This window comes from Salvelinus alpinus, chromosome 4 (assembly GCF_045679555.1).
Source record: "Salvelinus alpinus chromosome 4, SLU_Salpinus.1, whole genome shotgun sequence".
Lineage (NCBI taxonomy): Eukaryota > Metazoa > Chordata > Actinopteri > Salmoniformes > Salmonidae > Salvelinus > Salvelinus alpinus.
In genome coordinates, this window is record NC_092089.1 from 26,052,305 (window position 1) to 26,079,932 (window position 27,628).

A 27,628-nucleotide genomic window follows, 5' to 3' on the forward strand; every position below is an offset into this window, starting at 1 on the left:
GTTAGAGGCAGAACGTTTCTCATCTGTTGTTCAGCCTGGCACAGAGAGAGAGCCTAACACTCTCGCCAAGGGATCTGAAGGAAGTATGGAGCCCATTTAAATGTCAACATCAACCACGGTCGCCTTTTAGGTGGTAGGAATAAAAGGAAAAGTTAGTGTGTCATAAGAGCAAACACTTCCTGGTCAATTAAGTGTACCTCAATAAGACCTCCCTTGAGACGTAGTTTCACACAAACACTATTTACAGGCAGGGGGCAGAGGGCATCACTTAGCCAGAAGAACAACAGATAATTAGAACCCACGTGTTCACAGCTTGGAGAAAGGGATTCTTGAAAAGCAGCAGCTAATGGCAGAGGTTTGCTTCCCAGGTGGTGAAAATGAACCATTCTAACTATCAGAACAAAAGAGGATTATTTATGTAAGCTCCCTAAGCTAATGCCTAGGCTTAAGCTCGGCAGGCTAACTGGTGACACACAGATGACCCTGGTTAAAACCCAGTCTGTCACATATACGTCACCCAACTAAAAAGAGAATAATGAGGGAAGTGCCATTTTTTAAATGTCATATGCATTATTGTGTGTATTTGAATAGATTTTGGCATCCTGTGTGTGAATGTGTGAGTCATGCATGTTAGTGTGAGTGTCAGTGTGAACTCACTGTAAACTGGATCTGACAGCCTCCCATGATGTAATCCAGGAAGGAGTGCATCTTGATGATCTGTGGATGGGAGACAGCAGTTGAGGGCGGGTGACCTCAGCTAACCACAGTGAGAATTGGCACCAATCACTTGGGGATGACATGACGGACACAGTAACTGACCACTTAGGAGCATCTTATCCCTTATTCCAGCCTATTACAAAGCAGCTAGTTCAGCATGTTAGCCATTAGCTTTGAGAAAGCAGCTGGCTGTGTGTGTTGTCCATTATGTCTCTGTTACAACTGGTGTCACATGTTGGCCAGTGTTGGGAAATATCAGAGAGGAAGATGCAGAGTGGGGATTTACTCCGGCAACAAAATCTATCTACGTGAGATAAGCCTTTTTTTGGTCTATGAGAGCTTGTCAAATTACGTGAGGCTTATTTAATCTAACAGAAGTTAAATAATGTTTAGGCTGTTACAAATTATATAAGTGGATGAACGTGGCATTCCGGCAACTTTAAGAAATATGACTTAGTTGTGCCTGTTGTTCACACACGTATCTGCCCTCTCATTAGCTAGAATGGTCCCACTTTATCTCGGCTCCTCCCACCTGCCTCCCATCTTTGAGAACATGTAAACTCAGCAAAAAAAGAAACGTCCTCTCACTGTCAACTGCGTTTATTTTCAGCAAATTTAACATGTGCAAATATTTGTTTAAACATAACAAGATTCAACAACTGAAACATAAACTGAACAAGTTCCACAGACATGTGACTAACAGAAATTGAATAATGTGTCCCTGAACAAAGGGGGGGGGGGGTCAAAATCAAAAGTAACAGTCAGTATCTGGTGTGGCCACCAGCTGCATTCCTAAGTGGTCAGTTACTGTGTCCGTCATGTCATCCCCAAGTGATTGCTGTCCTGCACTGCATCTCCTCCTCATGGTTTGCACCAGATTTGCCAGTTCTTGCTGTGAGATGGTGGAAGAGTGGGGTAACAAGGCACCTGCAAGTTCCCGGACATTTCTGGGGGGAATGGCCCTAGCCCTCACCCTCCGATCCAGCAGGTCCCAGACGTGCTCAATGGGATTGAGATCCGGGCTCTTCACTGGCCATGGCATAACACTGACATTCCTGTCTTGCAGGAAATCACGCACAGAACGAGCAGTATGGCTGGTGGCATTGTCATGCTGGAGGGATGACAACAAGCTCAGTCCGATGATGCTGTAACACATCCTCCAAGACCACTACGGACCCTCCACCTCCAAATTGATCCCGCTCCAGAGTACAGGCCTCGGTGTAACGCTCAGTGAAGAGCACTTTTTGCTAGTTCTGTCTGGTCCAGCGAAGGTGGGTTTGTGCCCATAAGCGACGTTGTTGCCGGTGATGTCTGGTGAGGACCTGCCTTACAACAGGCCTACAAGCCCTCAGTCCAGCCTCTCTCAGGCTATTGCGGACAGTCTGAGCAGTGACGGAGGGATTGTGCGTTCCTGGTGTAACTCGGGCAGTTGTTGTCCCACACCTGTCCCGCAGGTGTTGTCACGTCTGCTCCCGCTCTTTCCTCCCCCTGGCGCTTGAGGGCGCCAGGTTGCCCTGCATCACGCACTCCTGCCATCCATCACACACACCTGCCTTCCCTTGTCATGCGCATCAGCGTTATTGGACTCACCTGGACTCACTTATCACTTGTTAATTTCCTCCCCTATATTTGTCAGTTCCCCAGCTCTGTTCCCTGCTGCATTGTATTGTTTTTTATCCTTAGTATTAGTTTTCTGACGCTGTTCCTGTCTCGTTCCATGTCCGTTATTTATTAAATGTTTTACTCCCCGTACCTGCTTCGTCTCTCCAGCGTCAACTCATGTGACAGAATGCAGCAGCCAACATACGAAGCATCGGGGAGCACTGGCGTTCCGGTTGGTATGGTGGCATCGGCTCTGAGTCGCCACCGATGGAACCGGGGGTGCCTAGCCAGCTTGTCGTGCTTCCACGCCCTAGCTGGCTCGAGAGGTTTCCTTGCCCCAGTTGGCTCGGAAGGCGCCCATCCCACGTCGGGCCTCAGACGGATCGTCAGTTCTTGTTCGCCCAGCCGGTCCAGGAGTTTTTGTTTTTGTTTTGTTGGTGACGTCGGGGTGGATTCCGCTGCTGATGGAACCGGGGGTGCCTAAGCCAGCCCGTCGGGCTTTCACGCCCTGGCTTGCTCGGGAGGTTTCCTTGCCTCAGTTGGCTGGGCGGCTTCCCATCCCACGTCACACTCCATCGGATCTTTGGGCTCCCTCTCTGCAGCGGGATCGACAGGCGTCTTGCCTCAGCCGGATCCTCGGGCTTCCATTCCTCAGCCAGGTCACCAGGCTCTCACGCTCCTGCCGGTTTGTCGGGATTCCATGCCCCAACCGGCTTGCCCAGCGCCCATGTCTCAGCCGGTTCACCCCAAGAGGGGGGGGGGGGGGGATACTGTCACGTCTGCTCCTGCTCTTCCCTCCCCCTGGCGCTTGAGGGCGCCAGGTTGCCCTGCATCACGCACTCCTGCCATCCATCACGCACACCTGCCTTCCCTTGTCAGGCGCATCAGCGTTATTGGACTCACCTGGACTCAGTTATCACCTGTTCTTTTCCTCCCCTATATTTGTCAGTTCCCCAGCTCTGTTCCCCGCTGCTGCATTGTATTGTTTTTTGTCCTTAGTATTAGTTTTATGACGCTGTTCCTGTCTCGTTCCATGTCCGTTATTTATTAAATGTTTTACTCCTCGTTCCGGCTTCGTCTCTCAAGCGTCAACTCATGTGACAGGTGTGATGTTCGGATGTACCGATCCTGTGAAGGTGTTGTTACACGTGGTCTGCCACTGCGAGGACGATCAGCTGTCCGTCCTGTCTCCCTGTAGCGCTGTCTTAGGCGTCTCACAGTATAGACATTGCAATTTATTGCCCTGGCCACATCTGCAGTCCTCATGCCTCCTTGCAGCATCCCTAAGGCACGTTCACGCAGATGAGCAGGGACCCTGGACATCTTTCTTTTTATGTTTTTCAGAGACAGTAGAAAGGCCTCTTTAGTGTCCTAAGTTTTCATAACTGTGACCTTAATTGCCTACCATCTGTAAGCTGTTAGTGTCTCAACGACCATTCCACAGGTGCGTGTTCATTAATTGTTTATGGTTCATTGAACAAGCATGGGAAACCGTGTTTAAACCCTTTACAATGAAGATCTGTGAAGTTATTTGGATTTTTACTAATTACCTTTGAAAGACAGTCCTGAAAAGGGGACATTTCTTTTTTTGCTGAGTTTATTTCCTTTGTTGGAGCGGTCACTCGACTATCTTCTCAATATAATAGATCATCTTGGTAAGTAGCAATCTGCCAATAAAGACACTGAGAAAGGCCAGCACTTATTTAATAGGAATATGTCTGCATTTAAAAACAACATTAGCTATTCCACAGTGTCTCCATGCAGACATAGTTGTCCCCAAAATGACACAAATTTTAAGGCCATCTGTGGGTTCAGCAGATGGAAGAAATCCATAATCCACACACTCATCCATAACAGCAACAGGATGATAAATGTTCTGGAACCGTCTGCCAATGAGACTTAGACATCAGGTTAGAGAAAGTGGTGGGCGGAGGAAGGATAGAATGAGTGTGTGAATGAGAGCAAGTCGTGAATCACCTTGCACTGATTGAGAATGACGATACCAGAGTTCTTGTAATTCTTCTTCTTGATCTGATACTTGGGGTTTATACACTCCCATTGGACCTGCCGTTCATCAAATATAAAAAACACTATCACAATAAGTACAGTATCATCCCTAGTATGTGACTTGGTGGAGGGAGACTGACTGTGCTAAACAGAGATTAAAAGCATCATTAAAAAAAGACAGAATTGATAGACTATATCGTCCCATTGGATAACATGGAACGATGGTAGTGGAGGCCAGACAATGGAGTGAAAGAAAACTATATGATCCACAGCAATGAGAAGTGGCAAGGAAATGGTACTGTGGAGCGTGTTAGGGAGAATAATTAGCAAATCCAAGCAACAGCCTGATGAGGTTCGGTTTCTGGATCGTTTGTTCGTCATTAATGAGGGGAGTGTTATCCGTTCATGACTGTACAGATTAGCCCAGTCATTTCAATCTGCTGCTCAAAAACAGAAAACAACTCCTGTGTTAAAATCCACAACTTTTCCTCTAAGGGTCATGGGAGAGAAAAACAAAACATCAGTCACCTAATCGTCTCAGGGACAGTCTGTCCGTGCTGTTCTCAGTCATTCACTTTAGCTTACAAAACCGATTATATAACCATTATTGTAAAAGTGGATACCCAACTAGTTGTAGCTCCATGAATGATTGTCAGATAATGGGCAAAAAAAACTAGATATCTCCATCAGCCAAATCACCAGTTTCAGTAGGAGTCAGCAGCCCTTGTGTATCCTACAGCATATGTGGCATTGGAGTCTAATGAAATGGGCCTTACTGTAACGGGTTTAATGCCAGCAGGTCCTGCAGTCTTCTTCAATTCCATGAAGGAGCCAATTAGTGGTGTGACCGGCCTTTAAAGGCTTGCTGCGTTTGAGGCCCGAGCACCGTAGGGTTTATTCAGACTACGAAGTGAGCGACATTGTAATGTAATTAGCCTAGAAGCCTCAGCCTGGAGCTCCTTTTGTGTGCTAATGAAGACACAGCTGTCTGCCTGGGCCGGTCGGCGTGATGAAGGAGAGCCGTCCAGTGTTGCACGGCCGTACGGGTCGTCACCTGTCATCCTCACCATGAACGTTGACTAATTAAATGCATTCTTTCTTGTTCTTGTTCCAAGGGAAGCTGTTCGGTTTGCAAAACTCTGGACATTAGGTAAATGCCTTTAAAAAGAAAACACTAGAGCATAGCTTAAACCAAAAGGCATTATGCAGAACTCGTAAATACCAAACATAAAACTTAAAACAGTCTCCTCAAACTGTCTCTTTAAGTGGTGATGAAGGCTGATCTCTATTAAAAGAGTAAAAAATAAATCTGTCTTTATCAAAGTGCCTTCAATTGAAATCAAACATCACTGAGAGTCATGGTTCAACGGAAAAGTTTTAACGGTTTCCTTGGGATGTCCCAACTATGATGTCACCCCATTGAAGTAGAAATTTGAAACGGTTAAGGTAAGGGTTATGGTTAAGGTTAGGGTGAGGGTAGGGGTTAAGGTAAGGGTTATGGTTAAGGTTAGGGTGAGGGTAGGGGTTAAGGTAAGGGTTATGGTTAAGGTTAGGGTGAGGGTAGGGGTTAAGGTAAGGGTTATGGTTAAGGTTAGGGTGAAGGTAGGGGTTAAGGTAAGGGTTATGGTTAAGGTTAGGGTGAGGGTAGGGGTTAAGGTAAGGGTTATGGTTAAGGTTAGGGTGAGGGTAGGGGTTAAGGTAAGGGTTATGGTTAAGGTTAGGGTGAGGGTAGGGGTTAAGGTAAGGGTTATGGTTAAGGTTAGGGTGAGGGTAGGGGTTAAGGTAAGGGTTATGGTTAAGGTTAGGGTGAGGGTAGGGGTTAAGGTAAGGGTTATGGTTAAGGTTAGGGTTAGGGTAGGGGTTAAGGTAAGGGTTATGGTTAAGGTTAGGGTGAGGGTAGGGGTTAAGGTAAGGGTTATGGTTAAGGTTAGGGTGAGGGTAGGGGTTAAGGTAAGGGTTATGGTTAAGGTTAGGGTGAGGGTAGGGGTTAAGGTAAGGGTTATGGTTAAGGTTAGGGCAGTGGTTCTTAACCTTGTTGGAGGTACTGAACCCCACCAGTTTCATATGCGCTTTCACCAAACCCTTCTTAATTGGAAAAATAAAATATGATTTTTTCAAATTCAAAACATAGGTCTATATTTTACTGGTGCACAAAATGAACCGTGCATCAACATCAACACCGTGTGTTCAAAGAACAAAATCATCAAAACATGATTTTCACACAAAAACAAAAACATAATAATCCATATTTACTGCAAATCAGTGTGACTTCTGCTGTTGCCTTTCAGAGACCAGTTCAGAAATGCGCGGCTTCACCTTGGCAAGTGCCACTCTCATGTCATTTTCGCAACAAAGTCTGTTCCTTTTCTTCGTTTTTATGTCCAGCAACCTCGAAAAGGATTGCTTGCAAAGATATGTTGTAACAAACGGTATGAAAATCTCCAGAGCTTTCTTAGCAATAACAGGGTACGTTACCATTTGTTGACACCAAAACGTTGAAAGCGTTGTTGTTCTGAAGAGTTGCTGTTGAACCTGGCTCTGCTGAATTTCAATGATTTCATCGAGGTATTCATCATTGACATCTGTTGTCTCAACACTAAACGTGAACGGCTGTCTCACCCATGCTGGATATGACTCTCTTGTAGGGAAGTATCCGTCGAGAGACTTTGCAAGCTCATCTAAGTGCGTGGCAATTGCTTGCTTCAGTTCCGCGGGTACAGAAATGTCTCCGATTCCAGATACATCTTCGATCTTACTTACACAGTCGTCCAGCAGGGGAAAGTTTGTGAAGTTATCGTTCTCTGTTCGTCGTTTCCATAACGGTAGCTTTTTTTGAAAAGCCTTCAGGTTTTCCTCCGCTTCGATGATGTTGACTCCACCGCCCTGCATATTTTGATTGAGATGATTGAGAGCTGCGAAGATATCAGCCATGTAAGCTAAAATGAGAATGAACTCAGAATTTTTGAAGTAATCTGCATGACAATGTTGGTGCTCTTGCAAAAACAGGGCTAATTCCACACGCACGGCAAAAACACGATTCAGCACCTGTCGCCGGGATAACCACCGAACGTTAGAATGGTACAGAAGTACCTCGAATTCAGAGCCCATTTCTTTACACAGCCCACTGAAGATGCGGTGCCTCAGAGCACTAGTTCGCACATAGTTCACGCATTCCACTACAATTTCTAATACTTTAATACTAGCCAGTTTTGGAGGAAAGGTTTTTGTTGCCAACGCATGCCTGTGCAGAATACAATGCGTAACAATGATGTGTGGTGGATCGGCTTTCACTAGCGCACCAAAACCAGACTTTCTTCCCAGCATGACTGGAGCTCCGTCCGAACAAACTGCAGAAACCATATCCCACGAAAGATTGTTGTCATTGAAGAAGTCATCCACAAGTTTCTTCACATCGGCTGCCTTAGTTGTTGTTGTAAGAGGCTTACAAAATAAAAAATCTTCCTTTATCACGTCGTCTTTCACATAGCGCACGAATACAGCAAGCTGGCTTAGATTAGAAACGTCTGTGGTCTCGTCAGGTTGAAGGCTGAATTTTGCCGGGCTTGAAATCAGATCTGCAACTACTTGAGCCAAGATGTCTTTGCTCATGTCCTCTATTCTGTCGCTGATGGTGTCATTTGAAAGAGGAATTTGGGATAACTTAACTTCAGCCTCTTTTCCCAGCATGATATTCGCCATCTTCAACACAGCTGGTTTTATGAGTGTTTCACCAATGGTGTGTGGTTTGCCCTGCTTTGCGATCAGGTAAGCAACTTCGTACGATGCTGTGAGGATCGGTTTGTTGATGGGTACAAAGCCGAGAACAGGCAGAGTAACCTTTTCATCGAATCTGGCTCTCTTCACCTTGAATTCAGCGGGCGTTGTGTTCTTGTATTTTCCATCTCCATGCAGCTTAAGGAAGTGTTCTCTTAGTTTTCCCGGTGCTAGACTAGAATTGCTCAACTTGGCATTGCAAATCATGCAGTTAGGACGCTGACTCCCATTACGTTCCATTATACATGTGAATCCATATTGTACATATTCGTCCGACCACTTTCTTTTTTTGCTCGACATAGTAAGTATGAAGGGATTGAAATATTAAGAAAGAAATCACAAGACGTACCATCACGACAGTCACAAGTCGACTACTGAGCGCACCAAATTCCCTGCAGCACAGATAGGCCAAGCGATGTAGCGTGATAACCTGCAGCCAATGATGGCCAAGTGGGGCGTGTCATCACGAATCATATGAGTCGGATGTGTGTCTTGACCTCCGCCGAACCCCTGAGACTGACTCACCGAACCCCTGGGGTTCGATCGAACCCAGGTTAAGAACCACTGGGTTAGGGTGAAGGTAGGGGTTAATGTAAGGGTTATGGTTAAGGTTAGGGTGAAGGTAGGGGTTAAGGTAAGGGTTATGGTTAAGGTTAGGGTGAAGGTAGGGGTTAAGGTTCGGGTACGAATGTCCCAAGGATGCCGAATAGCACTAACCATGGCTCAAAGGATCCATTACCAAGCATTCTGAGCTGGAAGGAAACGGCAAGGATTCTTTCCCAAACACACCAGGCAGGACAGAACTTTCACTCTCACACACTCTTGTCCTCCATACAGTGAAGGAGAGAGTGCTGATTTCTGAATTCCACTGGCACAGAGAGAGAGAAAGAGGAGACGGTGGCTACCGGATGATGGGGAGGCTCCTGGCTGAGAGAGATCCATTGTCATTTGTTTGGTTTTTCCTGAAGGCTTCTGTCCTACTCTTCCCTGTGGAGCGCTGAAATATCCTCAGCACCCAATGAGAGAAGTAAGTATCTCCCCCGGGGGAGAAAAATGTCCTGAGCCCCAAATGGCCCCATTCCACTGCATTTGGTCACGTCCCCCAGAGAGAGGAAGCTACCCTCTGGTCACATCCCCCAGAGAGAGGACACTACCCTCTGGTCACATCCCCCAGAGAGAGGACACTACCCTCTGGTCACATCCCTCAGAGAGAGGACACTACCCTCTGGTCACATCCCCCAGAGAGAGGAAGCTACCCTCTGGGCACATCCCCCAGAGAGAGGAGACTACCCTCTGGTCACATCCCCCAGAGAGAGGAAGCTACCCTCTGGGCACATCCCCCAGAGAGAGGACACTACCCTCTGGTCACATCCCCCAGAGAGAAGACGCTACCCTCTGGTCACATCCCCCAGAGAGAGGACACTACCCTCTGGTCACATCCCCCAGAGAGAGGACGCTACCCTCTGGTCACATCCCCCAGAGAGAGGACGCTAGATAAACCTTCAGAGGAGTTGGATGAAAACAAATCTCCAGTCGGCAACCCACATGAGCTCTGCCTCTCTAACCCACTTTCTCTCTGCTCTGACATATCATCTGGAGAGATACATTGCAGTGAGTACAGAACCATATCAGAGTGTGATTCCTACAGTCTGAGAAGTCTTAGGTATATGATAATGACAATGTTTCCAGATGGGCTAGTAAAATGACTAGGTAGATAGATGTACACCCCAAAAATTGTTTGTGACTTTTGTGACTTTTTTATTTTTCTAATTCGACAAATTCCAGATGCTACAAGCATGATGATAATGAAAAGATATGGATGCGTTGTCACATTGTATATATGATTGGAGACAAGCGCAGGAATACGTAATAAGGGGTTTTAATACTCCACCCAAATTACACAACATGCCATGACAGGCACGGGGACGAAGCCCAAAACAAACACGTATACAAACACACAGGGATTTAACCCAAACAAAAGAACGAGGTTAAACCTCTAAGAAATACAAAGGACGAAACCCGGAATAACAATGTACGGGACGAGACCAGTAATTACACTGCACAGGACCCATAATAACAATTGCATAAAACACACAGAACGCCAAAACACAGGTACTCACAGGACCAACAGACATGGTAACAATAATCGACCAGGACAATGGGGAACAGAGGGCACATATATACAATTACTAATCAGGGAAAATGGTAACCAGGAGTGCGTAATTAGACAGTTCAGTGAAGCCTAGAAGGCCGGTGATGTAGAACTCCGGAACTGGTGCACGGAATGAGCAGCAGTACCTGGGGAATCCATGACAGGCATCTAGAAATGATCATTTTACAAACCTGATTGATGCCCTCGCTACCTAAAAGAAAAACAACCAACACTATCTGAAAAAGACAGCCAACCCCACTTATAAACTCACACAACACCTGTACAGCCTACCTGTCTCCCATCCATTGCCCCTCTCATCTCTTTGAATGTGGCCTGATATTCACCAATATAGTCGTGCTTCCCATTGGAGTCCCAGTCCCACACTGTGCACTGATAGAGAGAGAGAGAGAAAGGGAGAGAGAGGGAAGAAAGGGAGAGAGAGGGAAGAAAGGGAGAGAGAGGGAAGAAAGGGAGAGAGGGGGGAGAGAGAGAGAGGGAGAGAGGGGAGAGAGAGAGAGAGAGAGAGAGAGAGAGAAGAAAGGGAGAGAGAGAGAGAGAGAGAGAAGAAAGGGAGAGAGAGAGGGGGGAGGGAGAGAGAGAGAGAGGAGGGGAGAGAGAGAGAAAGAGTAGGTTAGAAAAAGGGTCTTCAGTTAATGATCAAATACTACGGTGTCAATATGAACATATCACCTAACCTATCTGTGAATGCTGCAGTTGAACAAGATCTCCAGACTGAATGTGACCAACTATGTGGTGTCATGTAGATTCTGGCATGGTTGAAAGCTCTTCCCCTGGTGTTTACACTCGTTACAACTCACTGGGACCAGTTTCAGAAAACTAGAGCAGACTCCCCTGTGATGCTTCTCCATTAATAAATCAGTAAGGCGACATTGCTGGAGTTTTAATAGTCTCATGAAATATAGAATTGAGGATGTGAAAGGCTTTTGACATAAGACAGAGAGAGAGAGAGTGTTAGGGTTCGTTCCTTACGTCCTTCTTTGTCAATCATTGGTTCATTGGTGAAATTAACATTATGACAATATCTTTAATTAAATCATTCAAAAACCTTTATTAATGCTATTTCAGACAAACAGGAACATAGCACGCATGTTTCTGAGTAAGTTCTGCCCCAAACAAAAGGTCTCAAGTTGTTTTATTAAACCAAAGTCCCACCTTAGTGATGTCACTGACTACGTCATTACCTTTTTACTCCTGAGACCAAAATCCTGCATCCATGGCTGTACAAACAGAGTTTCAGTGTTTATCTAAAAGCTAGGCAATAAATGTCCCCTCCCCAAAGTAGATTTACTGTGGAATGTCTGAGTAGTCTCTTATCTCCCACACTCCCCTGCAGAGTTCCGTCTCAGTCACACATTGAGTGAGTGAATGAGAAAACAACTGTGGAACAATTCTAAAACTATACAATGAAATATATATTGTTAATCTGTAGTCTAGGACCCTATAAATGTAAGGAGGGAGGGGTCTTATAACCCCTCCCCTTCTATTAATATAACATAAGCATAATCAATTATTCTAATACATCAAACATTTGTACAGCCCCAAATCATGACCGCTAGGTGAATCCTGACAAGAGCATTGAATTTGTGTGTGTGTGTATGTTTATTTTGTTTAACATTATACATTTTTAAATGAATTACTACACTTAATTTTTAAGCACACGTTTTATCATCATTTCTTATAAAAAGATCTGTCAGCTGTATTTTGCAGAGGGGAAGACTAACTGGACCAGGCAAAAAGTACCCCCTCACCCCCCCCTTTTCTCCTTAGTAAGTGGTTTCTTCCTAGGTGCGCCACCGAGCAAAGATATGCTAGGCAGGTCGCTAGATACTCTTGTGCATGCAGACAGTATCGTCAGTTGAGGAGGAGAGAGAGTGTTGAGTTACATGCACAGCGTTTGATTTGATTTTAGCTGCCAGTGATGGGCAGAACTCGCAGGAGGTATGTTTGTAAATCGTTGTCCAGGTTGTTGTCCTGTTGGAAGGTGAACCTTCACCTCAGTCTGAGGTCCTGAGCTCTCTTGAGGAGGTTTTCATCAAGGATCTCTCTGTGCTCCATTCATCTTTTCCTCGATCCTGCTTGTCTCCCAGTCCCTGCTGCTGAAAAACATCCCCACAGCATGATGCTGCCACCACCATGCTTCACCGCCAGATGTGACGCTTGGCATTCAGGCTAAAGAGTTCAATCTTGGTTTCATCAGACCAGAGAATCTTGTTTCTCATGGTCTGAGAGTCTTTAGCTGCCTTTTGGCAAACTCCAAGCGGGCATTTATGTGCCTTTTACTCAGGAGTGGCTTCCGTCTGGCCACTCTACCATAAAGGCCTGATTAGTGGAGTGCTGCAGAGATGGTTGTCCTTCTGGAAGGTTCTCCCATCTCTACAGAGGAACTCTGGAGCTCTGTCAGAGTCACCATCGGGTTCTTGGTCACCTCCCTGACCAAGGCCTTTCTCCCCCGATTGCTCAGTTTGGCCGGGCGGCCAGCTCTAGGAAGAGTCATGGTGGTTAAGAATGATGGAGGCCACTGTGTTCTTGGGGACCTTCAATGCTGCAGAAATTTTTTGGTAAACTTCCCCAGATCTGTGCCTCGACACAATCCTGTCTCGGAGCTCTATGGACAATTCCGGTGACCTCGTGGCTTGGTTTTTGCTTTGACATGCACTGCCAACTGTGGGACTTTATATAGACAGGTGTGTGCCTTTCCAAATCACATCCAATCAATTGAATTTACCACAGGTGGACTCCAATCAAGTTGTAAAAGCATCTCAAGGATGATCAATGGAAAGAGGATACTTATGTAAATAAGGTATTTCTGTTTTTTACTTTTAATAAACTTGTAACATTTCTAAAAAACTGTTTTCGCTTTGTCAATATGGGGTATTGTGTGAAGAATAGAATCAATGTGCATCATTCATTAAAATGACATTTGAACAGTATGCTTAGATAGCCTTCTTTTTTCACTTCTTTTTTTTGGTACATAGTATTAGGCATAATGATTATGGCTCTAGATTGCAGGAACAAGCTGTTTCAGTTGTTCGAAAAATACTAAATCCTCAGAATTCCAGAGGGGGGCTGGCCAGTCCCACACACACACATAGCCTTCATCCTCATGAACCTCTAAAATAATGGGTGCATGACGCCACTGTTTGTGTGTGTGTATGTGTGTGTCTAGGTTTCACATGGATCATAGATAAATAAACTGACCTCTGACCCTCATTTGGCCATTAGCTATGCTGAACATTCATACACATTCACTACAGTGGCCATTCCAGCACAGCCTCCTACATCCATGGTTGTGTCAAGTGTCCGAACCGTGGCCTTGTAACATCTGTTTAATAAATGTGTGTTCAATTAATGCTCTTGTATTATACAGTTTGTGATAAGGAGGTTAACCTGAGCTAACATTAACAGCATCTTCTGAAAAGTCCCATTGGAGGGGAAGACATTTTATTATCAGTCTAGGATATACTATTATATAGTCTAGGACCCTATAAATGTAAGGAGGGAGGGGTCTTATAACCCCTCCCCTTCTATTAATATAACATAAGCATAATCAATTATTCTAATACATCAAACATTTGTACAGCCCCAAATCATGACCGCTAGGTGAATCCTGACAAGAGCATTGAATTTGTGTGTGTGTGTATGTTTATTTTGTTTAACATTATACATTTTTAAATGATTACTACACTTAATTTTTAAGCACACGTTTTATCATCATTTCTTCTAAAAAGATCTGTCAGCTGTATTTTGCAGAGGGGAAGACTAACTGGCCCTCATTTGGCCATTAGCTATGCTGAACATTCATAGCTAACATTAACAGCATCTTCTGAAAAGTCCCATTGGAGGGGAAGACATTTTATTATCCATTAAAACTAGAGGCATATTAACTCCACAGGGAATCATTCACTATCACTGCTTCTGACACCCACACACACATACACCCACACCCACACATCCACCCACACATCCACCCACATCCACCCACACATCCACCCACACCCCTAACACACATCCACCCACACACACCCACACCCCTAACACACATCCACCCACACACACCCACACCCCTAACACACATCCACCCACACACACCCACACCCCTAACACACATCCACCCACATCCACCCACATCCACCCACACATCCACCCACACCCCTAACACACATCCACCCACACACACCCACACCCCTAACACACATCCAGCCACACATCCACCCACATACACCCCCACCCCTAACACATATCCATCCACACCCCACACACACACTCGGTCATACTTAAGTGGATATTATGGAATGGAAATCTGACACTGGATTAAGGGGATCAGAAGGACTTTGACACATGCTTGTCAGCCATCCGCATCTCTCTCCACAGCAACCCCACTTTCCCTCCTTAAGTAACCATGAATAATGCAAGGACAAGAGGGTCATTTCCCTTTAAAGGTCCTGTCTCTCAGCTCCATCCAGATACCCAACCAGGTAGACGGTGAGACTCCTCATTGGGCTTGGCAAGGAGGGCTAAATTGGTGTCTTTTCTACACGACTCTCTTTTCCTCTAGTGAAAGGCTCAACCAATTGGGTCGCTGTCCAATTAACAAGAAGGGATATTCAGGGGGCAGAGAGGTTGAAGGGGAGTGCGGGACTTTCATCCAAAACCATTAGCTTCCCTCATTAACTAGACAGAACTAGAAGAGCTGGGTCATATGGAAACTCTGCTTCGATATCAGAACACTGACATCATCTACTGTATTGATTCTAGAGGTTGATATTCTCAACTCAAGTGTGCAGTTGAAATTACTAAAGAACTTCTCACATTTCAATAAGATGATGACTTAGGCCTACTACCCTCCTTTCTAAGCATTTACATACTGTCACAATGTGTTAGTTCAGCTGACCGTTCCATTTCACAGATTTGTGTAATTTAACATTACTTTTAGATAGCCCTGGCTGGCAAAGGTTTCGTTTTGTGTTAGGAGGGTATGGCTGAATATTATCTGTCTAATGATGGTTGTTGGGAACAATGCTCTTTGCTGCTCGTCGATGTGTCTGTGCTTTCCAGCAATGACACCGTTGGATCCAATAGTCACCATTAATGTTCCCTGACATGTTCTACATGAGCTACCCCTATGATGCTACCATTATGGTCTACTATTATGATGCTACTATTATGATGCTACCATTATGGTCTACTATTATGATGCTACTATTATGATGCTACCATTACGATCTACTATTATGATGCTACCATTATGGTCTACTATTATGATGCTACTATTATGGTCTTCTATTATGATGCTACTATTATGATGCTACCATTATGGTCTACTATTATGATGCTACTATTATGATGCTACCATTACGATCTACTATTATGATGCTACCATTATGGTCTACTATTATGATGCTACTATTATGATGCTACCATTATGATGCTACCATTATGGTCTACTATTATGATGCTACCCTTATGATGCCACCATTATGGTCTACTATTATGATGCTACCATTATGGTCTACTTTTATGATGCTACCATTATGATCTACTATTATGATAATACCTTTATGATGCTACCATTGTGGTCTACTATTATGATGCTACCATTATGTGCTACTATTATGATGCTACCATTATGGTCTACTATTATGATGCTACTATTATGATGCTACCATTATGATGCTAACTTTATGGTCTACTATTATGATGCTACCATTATGATGCTACCATTATGGTCTACTATTATGATGCTACCCTTATGATGCTACCATTATGGTCTACTATTATGATGCTACCATTATGGTCTACTTTTATGATGCTACCATTATGATCTACTATTATGATGCTACCATTATGATGCTACTATTATGGTCTACTATTATGATGCTACCATTATGTGCTACTATTATGATGCTACCATTATGATGCTACCATTATGTTCTACTATTATGATGCTACCATTATGTGCTACTATTATAATGCTTCCATTATGGTCTACTATTATGGTGCTACTATTATGATGTTACTATTATGAGGCAACTATTATGGTGCTACTATTATGAGGTTACTATTATGAGGGTACTATTATGATGCTACCATTATGGTCTACTATTATGATAATACCTTTATGATGCTACCATTGTGGTCTACTATTATGATGCTACCATTATGTGCTACTATTATGATGCTACCATTATGGTCTACTATTAGGATGCTACTATTATGATGCTACCATTATGATGCTAACTTTATGGTCTACTATTATGATGCTACCATTATGATGCTACCATTATGGTCTACTATTATGATGCTACCCTTATGATGCTACCATTATGGTCTACTATTATGATGCTACCATTATGGTCTACTTTTATGATGCTACCATTATGATCTACTATTATGATGCTACCATTATGATGCTACTATTATGGTCTACTATTATGATGCTACCATTATGTGCTACTATTATGATGCTACCATTATGATGCTACCATTATGTTCTACCATTATGTGCTACTATTATAATGCTTCCATTATGGTCTACTATTATGGTGCTACTATTATGATGTTACTATTATGAGGCAACTATTATGGTGCTACTATTATGAGGTTACTATTATGAGGGTACTATTATGATGCTACCATTATGTGCTACTATTATGGTCCTAGTGGGCAAGGCAGCATGGGACTCACCATGTCCCACCGGATGATCAATCCCAACCGACAAACAGGAAGCTCTTTCCCTGAAACGACTGGTTGTTAAGCAGTGGCTCTATAATTTCAATACTTATTTCAAAAAGGTTTGCTGATACCGTAGGTGCGGTTAATGTTGGTAGTAATATGGTCAGACAGTTTCTTAGCCTTCAACGTTTAAATGTGAATGATCTCTTTAGCTCCATGTCATTTCCTGCCCTGGGGTTAATCGCTGTTGGCCCCACCAACACACATCCAACCCTACAGTGACCTCATCACTCATACCCCTAAAGAGCACCACCGTGGCAACCAGGGCTGATTGAAATCTTGGGATGAAGAGGAGAGGTGTGATTGGCAACATGGAGGGATTGGGGCAAGAGGTAGGTGGGAGGGGAGTTGGGGTGGGGGGGCCGTTGAGAGCTTAACCTCCTCCCACCTCAGCACCACCCTCTCTATCTCCTTGACTGGAGAGGAGGGAATGAAGAACAGAGTGAAGAGAGAGAGAGAGAGAGAGAGAGAGAGAGAGAGAGAGAGAGAGAGAGAGAGAGAGAGAGAGAGAGAGAGAGAGAGAGACTCGGTGCCCCTAAACACAATGAGACACTGCTGCAGCTCATTGTTGGTGCCTAAATGTTTAATGAGAAAGTCTTATTTGTTTAGAGCAGGCCCTTCAGGCGCCCATTAGACTAACTGTAGTTTAATGATTTAGTAATTCCAGGGAGTTAGAAAGGGGGGAAAAGGCAATAATACACACACACACAAGGCAATAAAGGAAAAGGGGAAAGATGCAGACCATGTGAGACAGAGGGAGGGGGGCTGAAAGAGAACATGAGAGGGAGGAAAGAGGAGGAGTTATAAAGGTGGTGGAGGCGGGGTGTTTGAGAGTCTCTCTCTTTCCACTCCCCTGGTCTAATAGACGTCCTCCGTCTTGGTCCTGTATGATCAGGCCAAGCCACAAATGACTCGTCTAGAGAGCCCTCAAACTCTGGACCTTGAAGCCAGTTCATTTTTACATTGTTTCCCTCTAATCAAGGACTGATTGACTGGAGAGGAGGGAATGAAGAATAGAGGGAAGGAGAGAGAGACTAATCAGGGACTGATTTAGACCTGGGACACCAGGTGGGTGGTAGTAATTATCAGGTATAACAGAAAACCAGGGGTAAGAGTTGAATACCCCTGCTATAGAGAATCTCCTTCCTCCCTAGTCCAGCCCTCCCTCCTGACTCTAGTAGACAAACGCCTTATAGGATTGAGGCCATGGTGCTGAAATCAGTGTTGCTCACCTGCCAGTCAGTCCACTACTGTGGCAAAAGTGCTCAATCAGGTCCCCTGGGCTGGCAAGAAGACATAGAGCCAAGCACATACATACAATCAATCAGACACACACATCTATACCTTTAGAGGCCGGTCATGGTCTCCACTGCAGAGGGAATTCAGGGAAGTCTTGAAGGTTTTCCACACCGGGTTCAGGTTGTTCATAACAGTCTGTGAGTGAAACAGGAAAGAGAAAAGTAAATAAGCTAAAGTAATTGGATGGATCCGTTTGAACAAAACGACTGCTGGTTTTACCTCTGTTCTGTGCACAAGCTGTAGCGTGTCGTCATCGTTCATCCTGAAGATCTCCAGAAAAGGGTCTGATTTACTAAAAAAGTCCTGCACAGAGAGATACACAGTGGGCTTTCAGAAATACATCAACTACCATCTTAATGCCATGCTGAGGGATTGCAATATCTCCCTCCCAACCGCTTTGGCCCTAAAACTGTGAAAGGGGTCAATAAAATACCTAACGTTGTTGTGAGGAAGATGGTTGCCATGTTGTCCAAATTCATGCGTTTATCATAGTCAACAACACACTGAGGTCCTCTACAAACGCTCCTGTATGTGTATAGGTAATCTACATGGAATATATATTATACATAGAATATACTGTACTGACATCTATCTAACTCTCTGCCACTATATCTCTGCCTGAGAGGCTGGTCTCTCTCCTTCCTGTTCAATGATTGATAGAGCTGAGCTGTGATGCAATCTGTAGGAGGGTTATCTCTGGTAACTCCCGAGACGGGTGCCAAAACTCCTCAACAGCTAAATTAGCTGAAGAAACACTGTACCTCATACATAACTCCAGTCCCTGAGGTTGTAACTCGTTACAGTATACAGCTAAGACGCCTTTCAAATTGTCTTGGTACTTTGACTTATCTAATAAGAGCAGCACTGGGAAGTAGAAAATCACAGATTGTACTCAACACTTTTGGACAACAAGTAGAAATGTCAAATTGCAGATTGCATTTCGAAAACACAACTCCTCAACATCACGACAGGGTTATTTCTGACCATGTCATCGGGAATTGTCTACAGTAAGATGGCGCCGGAAGAAATGGCAGCTGTTCTACGTTTTTTTTTGCATTATTTGTAACTTATTTTGTACATCATGATTCTGCCACCATGTCTTACAGCAAAAAAGAGCTTCTGGGTATCAGGACAGCGATCACTCACCTCGGATTATACAAAGATTTTTTCTTCAACGAGCAGGACGCACAGGATGTACTTCAGACACCTGACAAGGCCAACATCCCCATCATTGGAAAGAGAAAGAAACGCGGGTATAGAGGACATAGGGCGGGGTGCCTTGTAAAGATCCGCCAACGGCGAGTGGGAAATCTGCCCTTACCATCAGTATTACTTGCCAACGTACAATCATTGAACAATAAATTAGACGAGGAACGATCACGAATACCCTACCAACAGGACATCAAAAACTGTAATATCTTATGTTTCACCAAATCGTGGCTGAATGACGACATGGATATCATTCAGCTGGTGGGATATACGCTGCACCGGCTAAATAGAACAGCACACTTCGAAGACAAGGGTGGTCTGTGTATATTAGTAAACAACAGCTGGTGCACGAAATCTAAGGAAGTCTCTAGATTTTGCTCGCCTGAAGTGGAGTATCTCATGATAGTGTTCATCTATATTTTTCGTGGCTGTTTATTTACCACCACAGACGGATGCTGGCACTAAGACCGCACTCAGTCAGCTGTATAAGGTAATAAGCAAACAGGAAACTGCTCACCCAGAGGCGGCGCTTCTAGTGGCCGGGGACTTTAATGCAGGGAAACTTAAATCCGTTTTACCTCATTTCTATCAGCAGGTTATATGTCAACCAGAGGGAGAAAAAAATTCTAGATCACCTTTACGGCACACACAGAGACACGTACAAAGCTCTCCCTCACCCTCCTTTGGCAAATCTGACCATAATTATATCCTCCTGTTTCCTGCTTACAAGCAAAAATTAAAGCAGGAAGCACCAGTGACTCGGTTTATTAAAAAAGTGGTCAGATGAAGCAGATGCTACACTACAGGACTGTTTTACTAGCACAGACTGGAATATGTTCCAGGATTCTTCCGATGGCATTGAGGAATACACCACATCAGTCACTGGCTTTATCAATAAGTGCATCGAGGAAGTCGTCCCCACAGTGAAAGTACATACATAGCCCAACCAGAAGCCATGGATTACATACAACATTCACACTGAGCTAAAGGGTAGGTGCGGAACTCTAACCTGGAAGCTTATAAGAAATCCTGCTATGCCCTGTGACGAACCATCAGACAGGCAAAGCGCCAATAAAGGACTAAAATTGAATCGTACTACACCGGCTCCAATGCATGTCGGGTGTTTGGCAGGGCCTGCAAACTATTACAGACTACAAACGGAAGCACAGCTGCGAGCTGCCCAGTGACACGAGCCTACCAGACGAGCCATATCACTTCTATGCTCGCTTCGAGGCAAGCAACACTGAGGCAACACTGAGGTAGCCGATGTGAGTAAGACCTTTAAACAGGTCAACATTCACAAGGCCGCTGGCAAGGCATGTGCTGACCAACTAGCAGGTGTCTTCACTGACATTTTCAACACGTCCCTGATTGAGTCTGTAATACCAACATGTTTCAAGCAGACCACCATAGTCCCTGTGCCCAAGAACACGAAGGCAACCTGCCTAAATGACTACAGACCCGTAGCACTCAAGTCCGTAGCCGTGAGTGCAAGGCTGGTAATGGCTCACATTAACACCATTAGCCCAGAAACCCTAGACCCACTCCAATTTGCATAACGCTCAAACAGATCAACAGATGATGCAATCTCTATTGCACTCCACACTGCCCTTTCCCACCTGGACAAGAGAAACACCTACGTGAGAATGCTATTCATTGACTACAGCTCAGTGTTCAACACCATAGTGCCCTCAAAGCTCATCACTAAGCTAAGGATCCTGGGACTAAACACCTCCCTCTGCAACTGGATCCTGGACTTCCTGATGGGCCGCCCCCAGGTGGTGAGGGTAGGTAGCAACACATTTGCCACACTGATCCTCAATACTGGAGCAGGGGTGTGTGCTCAGTCCCCTCCTGTACTCCCTGTTCACCCACGACTGCATGGCCAGACACGACTCCAACACCATCATTAAGTTGGCAGACGACACAACAGTGGTAGGCCTGATCACCGACAACAACGAGACAGCCTATAGGGAGGAGGTCAGACACCTGGCCGGGTGGTACCAAAATAACAACCTATCCCTCAATGTAATCAAGACAAAGGAGATGATTGTGGCCTACATGAAAAGGAGGACCGAGGACACCCTCATTCTCATTGACGGGGCTGTAGTGGAGCAGGTTGAGAGCTTCAAGTTCCTTGGTGTCCACATCACCAACAAACTTGAATGGTCCAAACACACCAAGACAGTCGTGAAGAGGGAATTGCAAAACCTTTCCCCCCCAGGAAAGTGAAAAGATTTGGTATGGGTCCTCAGATCCTCAAAAGGTTCTACAGCTACAACATCGAGAGCATCCTGAATGGTTGCATCACTGCCTGGTACGGCAACTGCTCTGCCTCCGACCGCATGGCACTACAGAGGGTAGTGCAAACAGCCCAGTACATCACTGGAGCTAAGCTGCCAGCCATCCAGGACCTCTACAGCAGGTGGTATCAGAAGAAGTCCCTAAACATTGTAAAAAGACCCCAGCCACCCCAGTCATAGACTGTTCTCTCTTCTACCGCATGGCAAATAATACCGGAGTGCCAAGTCTTGGTGCAAGAGGCTTCTAAACAGCTTTCACCCCCAAGCCATAAGACTCCTGAACAGGTAATCAAATGGCTACCCGGACTATTTGCATTGTGTGTCATCCCCCCCGTCCCCCCCCAACCCCTCTTTTATGCTGCTGCTACTCTCTGTTTATCATCTATGAATAGTCACTTTAACTATACCTACATGTACATATTACCTTAATTATCCCGACTAACCGGTGCCCCCACACATGGACTCTGTACCCCTGTATACAGCCTCGCTACTGTTATTTTCACTGTCATTTTACTTTTTTTATTTATTTCTTTACTTATCTATTGTTTACCTAATACCTATTTTTTACTTAAAAATTGCACTGTTGGTTAGGGCTTGTAAGTAAGCATTTCACTGTAAGGTTGTATTCGGCACACGTGACAAATACACTTTGATTTGATTTGAATTGGGGCCAGCAATGGTCATGATATATCCTGGTCTGGTTATGCACACCTAATGTCTGATCCTAGTACTACAATCAACTTGACTGGATGCTCCAGGAGAAAAATTCCCTCAAAATACCTGCTGATCAGAATAAATCTACAGTTCAAAAAACATGAAATCAATCATTTATAAACACAATTCTTACTGATAGGATACTGATAGGACAGTTAAGAGCAAATTGCTTTGATTGATTGCATTTCTCCCTGCAGATGCAATGCTTATTTGCATTTTAGTGCTGGAATAATGTACTTTAGCACCTGTGGTGAGGGGAAACTTATTTCAGTTGAAGGCAGACACACATGCCAAACACACACACACACACACACACACACACACACACACACACACACACACACACACACACACACACACACACACACACACACACACACACACACACACACACACACACACACACACACACACACACACACAGCATCTTCCATTTAGTGGAGATTAACTCATTTAAATTTGACTGTGATTAGAGATACACTGGGGCTGAGAAAGACACCAGGAGACTTAAAAACATCTCTTGGACTTAACCACAAACCCACCACACACACCTCTGCTCTCTCTCTCCTTTCTTATCTCCCCATCTCACATCTGTGTGTTGTGTGTTTGTGTGAGCCAGAACCACAAACACAGCAGGAGAGACTGAGATGGGGAGTTGGATGGATCATAGATCTTCATTGAAGAGGGATTGGTTCTCTGTAGCTAATGTGTTTCTGTTGTAATTATTCCTCTGATGGGATTTTCCCCTTGAAGCATAGCTCTATGTGTATAATCACTGTTCTGAGACCAGTTGATGCCATGGTTAATGGAGAGGATATATGATAATGTAATGCATTCATAATAAATTAACGAGCGCAAATTAAACATGTTCTGTAGCGTTGAAAACTTACCTTGTCGTCAAGTTTCCTGGCACTGAAAGAAAGTTCCACATAATCATCATTCCCTGTCAGCTCCTCGGCAGTGACCTGCAGGTACATAACACACACCTGCTTCTAATATTCACACGCACCTGGTTCTAATATTCACACACACCTGGTTCTAATATTCACACGCACCTGGTTCTAATATTCACACACACCTGGTTCTAATATTCACACACACCTGGTTCTAATATTCACAAACACCTGGTACTAATATTCACAAACACCTGGTACTAATATTCACACACACCTAGTACTAATATTCACAAACACCTGGTTCTAATATTCACAAACACCTGGTACTAATATTCACAAACACCTGGTTCTAATATTCACACACACCTGGTTCTAATATTTACAAACACCTGGTTCTAATATTCACAAACACCTGGTACTAATATTTACAAACACCTGCTTCTAATATTCACACGCACCTGGTTCTAATATTCACAAACACCTGGTTCTAATATTCACACACACCTGGTTCTAATATTTACAAACACCTGGTTCTAATATTCACAAACACCTGGTTCTAATATTCACAAACACCTGGTTCTAATATTCACAAACACCTGGTTCTAATATTCACACACACCTGGTTCTAATATTCACACACACCTGGTTCTAATATTTACAAACACCTGGTTCTAATATTCACACACACCTGGTTCTAATATTCACAAACACCTGGTTCTAATATTCACACACACCTGGTTCTAATATTCACAAACACCTGGTTCTAATATTCACAAACACCTGGTTCTAATATTCACAAACACCTGGTACTAATATTCACAAACACCTGGTACTAATATTCACAAACACCTGGTACTAATATTCACAAACACCTGGTACTAATATTCACAAACACCTGGTTCTAATATTCACAAACACCTGGTTCTAATATTCACAAACACCCTGGTTATAACCAGAAACCAGAAAACAGTTCTGTTTATGAATGAAATAGTGAACTTGTAATCATTGTAGTGAAACGCATGATAGGCATATTGTCTTTCATACTTTGAGTTCATAAATTGCTTGTACTGTTCTGTATCTGCCTACGGGTTCATATTTGTTTGTCAACTGTTTAGATATGAAATATTGTGGAACCATTCCTCATCTGGTCTAATATAAGTCCTATTGACACTGATGTTAGTTTCTTTCTGCTGGGAGCTCGTTTTCATAATGACCTTGAGATACCGCTCTATTTAGTTCTCTCTTTATATAGTACTATTGTGTGTGTGTGTGTGTGTGTGTGTGTGTGTGTGTGTGTGTGTGTGTGTGTGTGTGTGTGTGTGTGTGTGTGTGTGTGTGTGTGTGTGCGTGTGCGTTTGTGTGCGTGCGTGCGTGTGTGTGTGCGTGTGTGTGTGCGTGTGTGTGTGTTTGTGTGCGTGCGTGCGTGTGGCCCAATAAAATATGATTTACACTATTGAGACTGCCTTGATGCCTTTTTTGAAAGAGGTTATTTTCCATGCATAAGCAAACAGGCAATGTGCTTCAGAAACAAAACAATATGTATGTTCATCTCAAACAGACACATGCATGCATATCTACTTATTAAGTTCAGATGCTACTCTACACCAAACTCAGAAAGTGTCAAAAATAACTCCTGTATCTGAATAAAAGTTTGCCTGGTCACTTTGACTGTAGATTAGGTGGTAGGCTTCTCAAATCAAATCAAATCAAATTGTATTGGTCACAGACACCTGATTAGCAGATGTTATTGCGGGTGTAGCGAAATGCTTGTGCTTCTAGCTCCGATAGTGCAGTAATATCTAACAAGTAATATATAACATATTACACAATACACACAAATGGAATGAATTAAGACTATATACATACAGACGAGCGATGTCAGAGTGGAACGGACTAAGATCCAGTAGAATAGTATAGAAAACAGTATATACATATGAGATGAGTAGTGCAAGATATGTAACCATTATTAAGTGAACGAGATACCGTAGAATAGTATAGAATACAGTATATACAAATGAGATGAGTAATGCAAGATATGTAAACATTATTAGTGTTCCATTCCTTAAAGTGGCCAGTGATTTCTAGTCTATAACTATAGGCAGCACCTCTAATGTGCTAGCGATGGCTGTTTAACAGTCTGATGGCCTTGAGATAGAAGCTGTTTTTCAGTCTCTCGGTCCCCGCTTTGATGCACCTGTACTGACCTCGCCTTCTGGATGATAGCGGGGTGAACAGGCAGTGGCTCGGGTGGTTGATGTCCTTGATGATCTTTTTGGCCTTCCTGTGACATCGGGTGCCGTAGGTGTCCTGGAGAGCGGGTAGTTTGCCCCCGGTGATGCGTTGGGCAGACCGCACCACCCTCTGGAGAGCCTTGCGGTTGCGGGCGGTGCAGTTGCCATACCAAGCGGTGATACAGCCCGACTGGATGCTTTCAATTGTGCATCTGTAAAAGTTTGTGAGGGTTTTAGGTGACAAGACACATTTCTTTAGCCTCCTGAGGTTGAAGAGGCTCTGTTGCGCCTTCTTCACCACACTGTCTGTGTGGGTGGTCCATTTCAGTTTGTCAGTGATGTGTACGCCAAGGAACTTGAAGCTTTCCACATTCTCCACTGCTGTCCCGTCGATGTAGATAGGGGGGTGCACCCTCTGCTGTTTCCTGAAGTCCATGATCATCTCCTTTGTTTTGTTGACATTGAGTGAGAGGTTGTTTTCCAGACACCACACTCCCATAGTCCACACCTCCTCCCTGTAGGCTGTCTCGTCATCGTTGGTAATTAAGCCTACTAGTATTGTGTTGTCTACAAACTTGATGATTGAGTTGGATGCGTGCTTGGCCACGCAGTCATGGGTGAACAGGGAGTACAGGAGGGGGCTGAGCACGCACTCACCCTTGTTGAGGATCAGCGGAGTGGAGGTGATGTCTCCTACCTTCACCACCTGGGGGCGGCCTGTCAGGAGGTCCAGGACCCAGTTGCACAGGACGGGGTTCAGACCCAGGGCCTCAAGCTTAATGATGAGCTTGGAGGGTACTATGATGTTGAATGCTGAGCTGTAGTCAATAAACAGCATTCTTACATAGTTATTCCTCTTGTCCAGATTGGATAGGGCAGTGTGCAGAGTGATGGCGATTGCATCGTCTGTGGATCTATTGGGGCGGTAAGCAAATTGAAGTGGCTCTAGGGTGGTAGGTAAGGTAGAAGTGATATGATCCTTGACTAGTCTCTCAAAGCACTTCGTGATGACAGAGGTGAGTGCTATGGGGCGATAGTCATTAAGTTCAGTTACCTTTGCTGTGCTTTAGAAAGACAGACAGACAGACAGACAGACAGACAGACAGACAGACAGACAGACAGACAGACAGACAGACAGACAGACAGACAGACAGACAGACAGACAGACAGACAGACAGCGAGAAAGCTACAGAGAGAAAGGTAGAGAGAGATAGGGAGCTAAGTGACAGAGAGGGGCCTTACCATGATGAAGGACTTGCTCACTGTGCTGCCCTGTTTGAGCAGCGGTTTGGTGAGCTTCCTCTGGGACACAATCTGTTTGGAGAGAGATAAGAGGTGAGACTCCCCTGACTCGATGCCTCACATCAACAACACAGCAACTCAGGAGAACCAGAGGGGGGAAACTGGGACGAGGGAATCACCGGCACAGTAAAAAAGAAAGAAAGAAAAAAATGAAGAGTTTTGCACAAATGTCTGAAGTAAAAGAGAGTGTGGTTGTATAGGGTGAGGTTGGGGAGTTCTGAAGAGAAGTTTTGCCGTAAACACATGCTGGAAAGATGCCATAAAATAATTGGATGCTGTGAGGCTTTCCACATTATGCAAGTAAGATGCAATATGTGAGTCTTTGTAAAGGTTCAAAGCCTTCTCAGTAAATTGTCAATGCTGGAATGGTTGCATGGTACAGTAGGCCTATTGGATGATTTTGAGGATAAAATATGAAGTAAAACTGTAGAAATGCAGTAAAACCCCTTGGTGAATCCTATTCACAATATAAGGTGTTTCTAAATGATGTCTCTTATTTGCATTGAGATGTAGCCACAGTCCCACCGTCTCCTTGTAGACACAACAGAGTGGAACAAAATGAACAGCTCATCCATATGAAGGTCTCCCAGGAGTTAGAGGGAAAAGACAGAGAGAGAGAGAGAAGGGGGAGAGAGGGAGGCAGAGAGTGATACTTTGAAACTTGGATCA

General features: G+C 44.3%; 1 protein-coding gene across 4 annotated transcripts in view; it reads right to left on the reverse strand.

The window, feature by feature from the left end:
• Window positions 1–27,628, reverse strand: part of cpne4a (copine IVa) — a 91,222-nt gene that overhangs the window by 17,155 nt on the left and 46,439 nt on the right. The window contains exons 4-10 of one of the 4 annotated variants that reach the window (XM_071396302.1): window positions 26,900–26,971; window positions 23,421–23,516; window positions 18,524–18,607; window positions 18,350–18,439; window positions 10,544–10,642; window positions 4,297–4,383; window positions 658–717 (exon numbers count right to left, since the gene is read on the reverse strand). In XM_071396302.1, coding sequence (XP_071252403.1) covers window positions 658–717; window positions 4,297–4,383; window positions 10,544–10,642; window positions 18,350–18,439; window positions 18,524–18,607; window positions 23,421–23,516; window positions 26,900–26,971 — 588 coding nt within the window. The remainder of the gene's footprint in view (window positions 1–657; window positions 718–4,296; window positions 4,384–10,543; window positions 10,643–18,349; window positions 18,440–18,523; window positions 18,608–23,420; window positions 23,517–26,899; window positions 26,972–27,628) is intronic. The other 3 variants (XM_071396303.1, XM_071396304.1, XM_071396306.1) reach the window with 3 other exon arrangements.